The 11,756-nt window shown below is 40.7% G+C and overlaps 1 protein-coding gene across 1 annotated transcript; it reads right to left on the bottom strand.

Moving 5' to 3' along the window:
• Positions 1-484: 484 nt before the first annotated feature.
• On the bottom strand, positions 485-6,664 carry SLITRK1 (SLIT and NTRK-like family, member 1). Its single transcript, XM_005868876.2, has 2 exons — positions 6,101-6,664; positions 485-5,661 (listed from the first exon to the last, which is right to left on the bottom strand). The coding sequence occupies exon 2, from the start codon at positions 5,607-5,609 to the stop codon at positions 3,519-3,521; it is 2,091 nt and encodes a 696-aa protein (XP_005868938.1). The 5' UTR covers positions 5,610-5,661; positions 6,101-6,664; the 3' UTR covers positions 485-3,518.
• Between the last annotated feature and the right edge of the window lie 5,092 nt (positions 6,665-11,756).

Here is an 11,756-nt window from a genome sequence, read left to right as displayed (position 1 = left end):
AGCATTTTATGTAAAAATAAACAAAAACAAGAAGCTAAGCACATCTAAATGATAATTATATGGTGAGATCATATGTATTATGCATCCTTCAAACCACATATAAGCATATATAAAAGTTTATGTAACTATGATCCAGATACTTATCAAAATAAATAAAACTCTCAAAATAATGTATGTTCTTTTATATGTGTCATTGGACATCTTTTCTACATAAATTTTAACAAGTATTATTATATATTAAAATAGTTGATAACCCTAATAATTTAGAATAAATGTATAGATAATTTAGATTTAATCATATGAATTTTCATAATTCTTAAATTTATATAGCACATTCATCTTTTTTTCTTATATGTAAGTCTTCTTACATACTCTTGGAGAACATCTCTTCTAAATGTAGGATGGTTGTCTTTTGTTGCAAGATGTACTGGATATATAAAGAGCCACCAATACATACTCAAATAAGAAGACACAACCTAGGTTCTTTATTTGGAATACCATATTTTAAAAAGTCATCAGGTCAATATGACTATTCATAGAATGAGGTGTTGAAGTTTAAATCCAGCTCCACTATTTAACAGTTATGAATTGAGTTATTGCTTATTCTCCTTTAGCTTCATTATTCTCATTGGTTATAATGGAAAAAGCAATATTTTATTAAACTAATCTGTGCTTGTGGTAGTTAAATTAAATCATTATGTAAACCACTTAGTACATGCCTGGTACTCAACGACCACTCAAAACTTAATAAAGCTAATATTTTAAGAATAAGTTTAACTATTTAACCTTATCTTTAATATTGTAATTTTTAAAATTAGTATGAAGAAAGGTTCTTGCCCCAGTGCACCCTGTGAGAAGGTTCTCGTTCTATGAGAAGTTCTAGTTTCATAACTTAGATTAATTATGTATCAGTTTTAAAAATTGCTATCATGCCCCACTAGGTATTTTTAGTTAAGTGTCACTTTCCACCAGAGACTTAGAACATCTGCCATCTTTTCTTTTCCTTCTTAAGGTCATAATACTGTCGAATACCTGGCTCTTCCCTTTCCCCAACTTTCCCTCACAAATAGATCTGTCCATCGCTTACCAGAAACCCAGTTGTACTTTCCATAAAAGGAAGTAAGGCCTTCATATGAATAATAAATAAAAAAGCAACTTATAATATTTGTAGGTTACAATTTCACCACCATGAAATGTAGTCCACAAACAAAAGAATCAAGAGAGAAAATGATGAATGGCCTTAGGAATAGTCATGGTTTATAATAAAGATTTTATTTAAAAAGCATTAAAATAAATAATACATACTCCAGAACATCACTGTCATTGTTCTGGGAAATTACTTCTCTCTAGAATATGAGTTCTAGAAGGCAAATCTTCTTACAACTGCTCTGGGGGCTTTCATTTGCTCCTTTACAATCTATATAGATATATATTTTTTCTTGATCTGTGGTCTGCAGTCTTTTAACACTTCTCAATGGTGGATATGTGGTGGAATGCAGACCCCATCAATACATGTAATTTTGTTTGCTTTTTGTCCCTTAACTGCTGATAAAGCAGACCACTTGGAAATCCCAGAGGAATATAATTGAGGCCAGAGTTACATTGGCTCATAAAATTCAAATAGTTCAATGCTGTTTCTTGTTAATTACTGAGTCACAACCAGAAATCCAAATGATGGGATAGAAACACTTCTTTAGGATAATGATTGATTTCCATAAAGATAAGTGTTTTAACAAATTTCAATATGCAGTTGCTGGGGCGGGCAGGGTGGGTGGGCATTAATTAGTTTTACCGTTTTCAGCAGATGTTGAATTCAAAACGCCAGCAGCATCTCAAATGCCAGTCATTAAGGCTGTCTTTCATTGAAGAATGCTGACCAATGAAATCTCCACTCTGTTTAATGAGACCGATCTAGGCAGTCAATTAAATCAAATCTTTACTAACATCCTCAGTATATCTGCAGTGTGTGCAGCAGCAGCAGAAGCAGCAGCAGGAGGGATTTCCAGTATTAATAAAGGGATTTCACTGCCGCATAAGGAAAAGAGGAAAAAAGGGAGGGCGCTGTTGGGGGAAGACCTTACTTAATCCACAGGAAAAGCTGGAAAAGTCGGGGCGGGGATGGAGGGGGAAGGGCCGGGAACTACGGAAAAGGTAAAAGCTAAGTAAGAGGGTTAGAGAAAGAGCCTTAAAGCGGCTCTGGAAAGATTCCACCCCCTCCCCTCCCCCTCCCCTGTCCCTTCCACCGCAAATCCAGGTTACCAGTTGCAAATAGGAAGCTGGAAAAATGTAAGGACCAAGAGTTGAAAACATTTTCACTTTAATACTGAAAAAATATGCCATTATAAAATCCTTGAATAGAATTAGTAAGTTTCACGTGCTTCCTCGCTTCTTTTCCCTACTTTGTAAGTAAGATTTACACCAGCACAGAATTGCTACCATAGGATCGCAGCCTAAGCACTAGAGTGACATTAATTGGTCATGCTTAACTGCCTCAAAAATCTTTTCTTTTTTTCTTATTTTTAATAATTACACCGATACTATAATAGAAATCATGGGTACTTATTTTACATTCAGATGGAAGGCCTTATTGGAAATGTATAGAAAAATATTCCCCCTTCAAAACAAAAAATAAAACCGAAACAAACATCACCATCAAAATAAAAGGACGAACCCAACACAACCCGTGAAAACGTCTCTCAACAAAACACATTTTTTTAAACTCATAAAATGGACTGATGGCTAGCCATGCAAATGTCTTAAATAAAACCTTAACATTTTTTTTCCACAGTAAACATACTCTCTGAACTGCCTACCGATCACAAATAATGGCGAAATGGCACTTCTGATGAGACTGTACTTGTTTATAGAAAGTTTGATACGATGGGACTTATCAGGTAAGAGGGTGGGTGCTGTGAGCGTGACGCTCTCTCCAGTCGCTCTCTCCAGTCCCTGGAGCGCGTGGATTCCATGCGAGCCATGCAGCACTTTTTGTGTGATTTTTTCTCAGAAGTCAAAGTTATTTATTTACAATACATTCATGCCTTCGTGCAACTGCCCATCCCTGCATAGCCATCAGGGAACGATCAGGCCCCCTCCTCGCGGGGCTAATCCACAGGGGAAAAATAGATATCTATCTCTCTATATAGATGTGGGTATGTGTGTATATATGTATAGGACCACGACAGCCATCCCCCACCAGTTCCTCTGCAGAGGGCTCGGGCACTGTCGGTCTCGGAGCAGGGCCCCTGCCGGGCTTTGTCTAAAGGGGCTCAGCCAGGCTGGCAGCGAAGAGCGATTTGGCCGCGCTCTCCCAGCCACAGTCTGCTCTTTGTTTCCAGGAGGGAGCTAAGGAGTCAGACCCTCTCCGTGGAGCGAGTTCACAGTTATTTATTTACTTGTGTCCATCAAGCCTTGGGGGGCGCACTGGACTTGGGTCTGGGCTCCTCTGACCCCTGGGATGTCGGCCAGGGGAGGGGGCATCGCCTCCCCCCCTCCCCTGCTCTACCGGGGTCGCGGTCTTAGTCTGAGAGCGAGTGGGAGCCACAGTCGTACACTCTGTGTGCCCCGTCCGCGTTGTAAGGCCCATTGTGCCAGTAGGAAGAGTCACAGACTGTCTGTAGGGAATTGATTTCGGACGCCGAAGAGTTGGCATCTCTTCTCTTGGACCGCTTGCGGTTCCGCAGGATAAACACGAGCATGCCCACCACGGTGAAGGCGGAGGTGACGAACACCAGCAGCAGTCCCGGGACCAGCACGGAGATGGACACCCTGCTGGTGTCTAGGTAGGAGTTGGAGTGCGTCCCGGTCTCCGCCAACCCGGTGCTGTTTTTACTGTGCGAAGTGAGCGTGGGCGAGAGCCTGGCGTACAGCTGGGGGCAGATCTCGTCGTTGGAGAGGAGCATGACGTCCTTCCGAAAGAAGTTCACCGGCGTCTCGCACTTGAGGTCGCTCATCAGCACCTCGGAACCCAGGCGCTCCGCCCATTGCTTGAAAGGCACGATGGTGCAGGAGCACTCCCAGGGGTTCCCGTGCAGGTCGATCTGGATGATGGAAGTTAACTGGTCCAGCACCCCTGCCACCGGGAGGTACATGAAGTAATTGTTGTGCAGGCTGAGCTTCGAGAGCGAGACCCCGGCGAACACGTCCACGGGGAGGGACCTCAGCAAGTTGTTGTTGAGAATGAGGATCCTCAGTTTGGGCATGGCGTGGAAGGTGCCCGGGAGGATGAGCTGGATCGCGTTGTACTCCACGTTCAAGTACTCGAGGTTTTGCAGCCCCGCAAATTTCTCCCGGGACAGTGTGTCCAGGTAGTTGCTGTCCATATACAGCCACCGGAGGTCCAAGAGGTTCTTAAAAGTGTTGTTTTCTACGGTGGCGATGTTATTGTTGCCCAGGTCCAACAGGATGAGGTTCTTGTAATCCACAAAGTGCGATTTGCGGATGCTGTGGATCTTGTTATCTCGCAGGAAAAGCTCCTGCACGTTGGCGAGCTTGGGCTTCAGATCAGCCAAGCTGCTCACGTTCCGGTTGTTGCAGTTCATCTTTAACCCCGACCCCGGGATGTGGTCGCAGCTGCAGCCCCCAGGGCAGGGCAAGCCGTTGGCTGGGGGTTTGTTTCGGGCGCTGCCGGGCGCTACCGCTGCCGTGGGTCTGATTTTGATCTGCCAGTTGCCTGGGATCTTTGTACCTCCGTTCGGAGCAGAGCCCGGGGTGGCATGATCCTCTTGCCCGTTTGTCTTGAAGGGAGTTGGCAGGGGGCCAGGAGCGAAGGTCTCTTCTTGGGCAGGGGGCGCCGGGAGACTAGAATCCACTCTGTTTTTCAAAGGACACAAGTCCTGTTCGGTGGTTTCATTGAGGTCTTTCCCCTGCAGTCTGGTGGGGGCTTCGCAGACCACTCGGCCGATGAGGGCGTTTTTGGGAATGTTTTCGAGCCATTCTTTCAGGGAGAGCAGATCACAGGTGCAGTCCCACGGGTTATCCTCCAGCAGGATCTCGGCAATGCCAGGGATCTGCTCCAAGACCTCCTCATAGGGCAGCGTCTTCAGCCTGTTTCCCCGGAGGTCGAGGTGGGTGATGGGCACGTACTGGAACACGTTGGCAGGTAGGGTGCTGATGAGATTGTCGTTCAAAATGAGCACCTCCAGCTTGTTTAAGTCTTGGAAGGCCCCCGGGTCTATATCCCGTAACAAATTGAAATCAGCCTGGAGGTATTCCAGATCGTCCAGCCCCAGAAAAGTCTGCTTTCGAAAAGACTTGATCTTGTTGTTGTTGATATGCAGCCTTTTCACCAGCTGCAGCCCCAGAAAAGCCCCGGGAACGATTTCATGCAAGCCATTGTTTTCCATGTGCAAACTAACCGCATTATAAAAGTTCGCAAACTCATTAGGGAAAAGTCGAGTGAGGGAATTGCCATGCAGAAATAGATGGTAGAACTGGGAAGTCGGGGCTGTGAAACGCTGCAGACTTGTAAAGCCCTTTTTTTCACAGTCTACGTGGAGGTCCCCTTCTATCTCATTGCAGGAACAGATCTTCTCTTTGCAAACGTCCCCTGTAACGTTTCCAGCGGCAAAACAAAGAGACGTCTCCAGCAACAGAATCCAAAGCAGCATTTTTAAAGCGAGCAATTCATCCCGATCTCATCACAAAGTAACAGCGACCATCCTGCTCGCCACAGACACAATTCAAGTTCATTTAGTGCTCCAATGTCCGAACCCAGGGAAGGAGAAGAAAAGGGTTTGGGGGGGTGGGGGTGGATTCCTTCCTCCCTAACCCCCCCGCACTGCAACAACCCAGGCGCCAGTCAATAATTATACCCACAAACTATCCAGGCACGTAGTGCAAGGCAAGCAAAAAAAAAAAAAAAAAAAAAAAAAAAAAAAGTAGAAAAATAACCCCACTCTCCCTAAACCTTTTAAAAAAGAGGTTAAATATATACGTATAAATTAAAAATGCACACTTAACAGAATCCCATCTAGTGGTCTTCACTAATGAAAAGGAACAATGCTAGTAATTGGAAGCAAGTGCATGTTAGAGAAACAAGCAGAGGTTTTGCAGCGTAGTACAGGCGCACTGCCTGTGCATGGCTGTGCGTCGGACTGACCTTGCCTCTCTGATACAAAGCAGGGGTTTTCGGCGGCTTCTGATGGTGAGGCTGCTGGTGGAGTTCTTGCTGTAGCTGTGGGTTGCCGAGAAGTCCCCCCCGAGGTGCTGTCCAGTCCCCCCGGTGCTGAAATCACGCTCGACCGAAACACTCACACTGCTGAACCAATGGCGCTGGAAAATTTCCGCAATCGCTGCGTTTTGTGGCTGTCCATCCTTTTCGTTTCCTTCCCTTCGGGTCCTCTTTAGCCTTTTTTTCGCCCCCTGGGCTCTGGATCTCGGTTACAAGCTCGTTTCTTGTTCTCCTTCTCTTGCTTCTGCTCTTTCGGAATTACGTGGAGGGGGCGGAGGGCGGGGGGCGAGTTGTCTGAGGGAGGAAGAGAGCGCGAGAATGGGGAGGGGAGAAAGAAGAGAGTTGCTAAGAAGCTCTGCTCGTTCCAGCCTGGTGCACTCTGAAAGATCTGACACCCTCTGCTGATCTGCAGTAGCAAAAATCCATCTGGTGAGGGAATGCTGAAGGAAAAAAAAAATCAATCCACGTACAGGGCAAGCGTTAAAAATGTGGGCATTAAAGGCTGTCATCCACGTAGACGCTTTTATTTTAAATGGATTATTTAATTATTTTTGCATGCTGGAAACTTTACCCTTTCCTTTCCTTAATGACCTCGCAGCACCCACTAGCTCCAGTGTTTGGAAAAGAGTGCTTTTAAAACATTTATTTCCCAATGGCTTGAATAAAATTAGTGTCAGGGTGTCAAGCGAACAGCAATTTGAGGTAATTATACTGCACGCCATTTTCATCCGTGCTTTAAATGCATTTCTTCCGTCTCTGCAGTACAGTGTGTTTTATGCTACTTGATGTCTTTGAAACCTTTTTTTGTTTGGTATATTGAAAGTGGCTATTTGAAACATATATTCATATCACATATATTTTATATAATAACATAATTGGGTATGGATTTTTTGTTGCAAGGTATATAATTTAGGCACATTCTTTTCTTTTTAAAACTTGGTATAGATTTTTTAGTCAATTTGGTCATTGAGAGTTAAAGGTTTCTCTGATTTTTCTTGAATGTTATTTGTCTGCAGGGTGAAAACACAATGCTCGCTAGCTAACGTCTTTGATTCCAGATCTGAAAGATTTCACTGAGAACCGGAAAAGGAGGGAGGGGGGCAGGGAAAAAAATCCCAGTTTGATACCTGAGTGCTCTTAAAAATCCACTGGCAGACAGCATGCACAGGCCACCCACACAACACCTCCCCCCCCCCACAGCTCTTAAAAATCCACTGGCAGACAGCATGCACAGGCCCCCCACACCCCCCCACACACACACACTCATACACTGTCACAGTCACTGGCTCACAAAGTTTCCACAGCCGTTCCGATGGATTAAAAAATGCATACAAGTAAATAACCAGTTGCATTTTGAGAGGAGATAGCAATCCGTGGTCTCTAAGGCTTGGGGTGGGGGGACTCTGTCTCCGGGTAGCAGGCAGTGGCTCCCTGGCTTAGGATGGTGGGGTCATGGGAGCTGAGGGAGAGCAGCTCACAGGCTTTTCAAAGGGAAGGGATTTCCGGGTCCCTCAAACTTTGAAGGAGCTTATAAAAACCAAGTTCTGCAAACATCTGTGACGGGAGAGAATGTGAAAGTGCTGCCTCTCAGAAGGCTATTTTGCTGACTTTTCTAATAAGAATCGACACCTTTTCCCTCACTGCATTCCAAAAAGTGTGTGCATCATTTTAGGATTTGAATTTAAAGGACTTTTTTTTTTAAATGTTGTTTGGTCCTTTCTTCAGTCAAAACAGAGATCATATGTTTACATCAGTTTCCCTTTTAATTAGGTTTCACAGGAGTTAGACAGCTGTTACAAGCTTGCTAATCTGCTTAAAGATCAAATATTCAAGGATGTGTGCATTTTTAAAAGACTAGGGAATGAAAGATTTGGGGGAAGGCCTCGTTTTGGGTTCTTGGTTCAAAAGCTAATTCTTAGAGGGGGTTCATATCTATATGCAATATTTTCATATAATCAAATGTTGTGTTGTCATCTTCTGGTGAAATTCAGTGGGAGTGTAGATAAAGATGCAGGTTGATATGGGAAGTGTGTGTGTGTGTGTGTGTGTGTGTGTGTGTGTGTGTGTGTGTAGAGGAGAGAGAGAGAGAGAGAGAGAGAGAGAGAAGAGAGACCTTTTTCAGGCAGCCTATTCAATTGCTAAAACAATTCCATTCTTATTTAATTTAACCCATTACTGTATGTAGAAAGAAGAAAAAATTATAATCAATTTGAAATTATTTCACTTTTAAAATGTTAAACTGAAGATAATTAGTTAAACTAAAGAAAAAGATACTAGTATTTTTATTTTTTTTGTAATTGTACTCAGGCCTGAAACTTTTTGGCCTCAGAAACCAAACTGAGAAAGGAGGGTGCTTCATGCAGTGTCTGTGATTGATAGGAGGAAAGACTTGAAGAGGAGACATAAAAAATGCTGACTGCTTAGGAAGAAAAATATTGGTGGTAATCATCTAAAATCACACTTTTAAAATTAATTGATTACTTGTTTATTCAACTTGCTAAATAAATACTTTATGTGAAAAGACCCAAACAACATATTTAAGTTGATTTTAAGTGAACAGAATCGATGTAACAAGCAATTGGTATTCAGATTTTACCTCCCTCCCTCACCCAATAAACTCTGTATCTTCCTCACAACTGATTGCTCTTTCCTCTCAAAGCACCAATCACATTAGAACATTTGCAGTCAGGATTTTCCTATTTAGATATTTTACACATTTTCCCACTCCTGCCTCCTCAAATAGTTTGTTATCTCTGCACCCTCAGAAAAAAGTGTGGTAGTGCCCAGATGAGGAACCAAATCTCAGAAGAAAGTATGAAGGGTCTATCACCTATATAAAGATAACCACTGCAAAACTGCCGGCAAGGAATAGAGGCAAGCACAGATACTTCTACTGAAAATCTACCCTCACTAATGAACTAAGAAAATTCTTCTTAAAATAATTTTCATAATAAATGCAGGGTATCCCCAAAACTGTATATACACTTAATAGCTGATTCTATTATATTTTATAAATGAAATGTATTTTAATAAGCACTACCTTTATTATTATTCAAAGTGTATATACATTTTTGGGGGGACACACCCTGTATATTTTAAGGAAGTAAAGTGGTCTAGAAAAGCATACGCACCACTTCAAAGGCTAACTCTTGCAATACATATAACAGTAAGTTTATTTAAAGGAAATTTAAAAATATAAGAATGTGTACATGATCTAAACATTTCCAATGCCTTAGGGGAGCATTTCTTAGGCATGAACTCTTCTTAAAAGGGTTCTACTATATTTATTTGAGTTCAGGTGAACTATTTCAATTGTTTTGCCTCTCATAACAGATGATCTCAGGAGCCAGAAATAAAGGACACCACAGATGATGAGAATTGATATTTGCTCAGGGCTGTAGTTTCATTTCTGGGCTGTGGCCAGAAGGATTTCATTTGTACCATTAAATGTTAGAATTTTCTTATTCTGCCTCAAAGAGGTACGTCTCTCAAGTAACAAAAGTTAAATGTACACATCACAAAAGCATTAAGGTTAAAAAAGCAGTTATCAGTTAATTATGTGCATTTTCCCAAATAGCATCAAATTTTCTGATGTTTCCATATGTGCACCACATATTTATGATGAAAGAGTAGAATATCAGCAATCATTATTTAATATACTTTCACTCTTCAGTTTATTTAATCTTCACAATGATTTTATAAAGTATTTTTTTAAATTTTTAGTAATACTAGTAATACTATTTATTTAAGAAATACAAAATCATATATAGAAAACCCACTTTAGTCTTCCCTCAGCCACACTATTTTTTTGTTCCAGGCCAGGTAGCTCAGTTGTTTGGATCGTCGCCCAGTGCACCAAAAAGGTTACTGGTTTGATTCCTGGTCAGGGTTCATACCTAGGTTGGGATTCCATCTCCTATTCCAGTGCATCAGGGAGGCAACCAATCAATGTTTCTCTCACATTGATGTTTCTCTCTCTCTCGCTCTCTCTCTCAAATTAGTAAACATATCCTCAGATAAGGAATAAATCTCTCTCTCTCTCTCTCAAATCAGTAAACATATCCTCAGATAAGGAATAATAATAATAATAGTAATACACCAATAATAACTGATTGGTGTATAGTAAAATTGATATTGCTATTTTATCTTATAGATTAAGAAATTGAAACTGAGAAATATTGAGTAACTTACCAAGATAAAATAATATCATAAGGAAACAAAGCTACAAACTCATGAGCCAAACTTTTGCTCTCATTCTGAAGTCCCTAATTGTTATAAATATGCTATGTTACTCCTTTAGTTAAGCTCCTTTTGGGTTAGTTTCCTAATAGTAAATTAAGTAATTGGAGTTCATGAATCTTTTGGTCCCTTCTAACTATTTTCCTCTGAATTAAAAATTTTTCAAAAATAATTTTAGAAAAGGCCCAGTCAGTGTCTGTCCCCTCTACATTTTCAAATTAGGATTTAGGATTTTTTTTTTAAATCCTCACCCAAGGATATTTTTTTCCATTGATCTTATTAGAGAGAGTGGAGGGGAGGGGAGAGAGAGAGAAACAATGATGATTTGAGAGAGACACATTGATTGGTTGCCTCCTGTTTGCACCTGACCAAGGCAGGGTTCAAGCCTGCAACTGAGGTATGTACCCTTGACTTTGACCAGGAATTGAACCTGCAACCCTTTTGTCCAAAGCTCTAACCACCTAGAAAAACCAGCCAGGGCTGGAATTGGGATGTTTTGTTAATGTATTTGCCTACTCACTAGGGTTTGAAGCCAATAATAGATGTAATAACTACTGAAGAATAGAATTCACTAGTTCTGAGTTTAATCCACTAATATCAGTTCTTAGGTTTTACAGGATAAATGGGTTGTTGGAGGTCTTTCTTTTGTGATAACAATTATAAACTAAGAGATAGTGCATACATCAATCACACGTATAATGTGCTTGGATTGTAAGATCTCCCCTTCATATTTGCTCTTTGTAGATAGTAAATAATGTTCTAGGAATTGGGTGGCAAGCTAATTATCACATTGTATGACTTCTGAAGGCAAAACAATAAAATATTTTTAAATATTTATCTTATAGTAAATTGTTTTTCAAAATATAGCCATTTTTATTTATCATCAAATAAACAGTAAACCCAGAAAAACACATCAAAATACTTTCATATTTTTATTTTGTGTCATGAAGTATCATTTTTTCATGTTTTTATCAATTTAAATTTATATTGTTGTGGGTTATATGTTTTGCCATGTTAAAATGGAACTGGTTTTTCTCATACTCTCTTTTGTCTAATAAAGCTTATATGAATAACTATTTTGAGCTATTGGAGAAAACATTGATCAAAAATATAAATTTATATGTATGAAAATCTTAATTTATAGCTTTTTAAATTTAACATAAATCAGGCAACCAAAATTTTGCCTGAAAGAGGGACTAAGATAAGATATATACTACGCTCTACTATATTGTAATATACTAGACTACATTGAAATGTGTAGACTTGTTTTCTATATTAATTGGTGCTTAAGAATATACCATTAAGGATTTATTCTACTTTTCATTACATAAACTACAAGATCTTG

This window comes from Myotis brandtii, unplaced genomic scaffold (assembly GCF_000412655.1).
Source record: "Myotis brandtii unplaced genomic scaffold, ASM41265v1 scaffold279, whole genome shotgun sequence".
Classification (NCBI taxonomy): Eukaryota; Metazoa; Chordata; class Mammalia; order Chiroptera; family Vespertilionidae; genus Myotis; species Myotis brandtii.
This window is presented reverse-complemented; position numbering and strand designations above follow the sequence as displayed.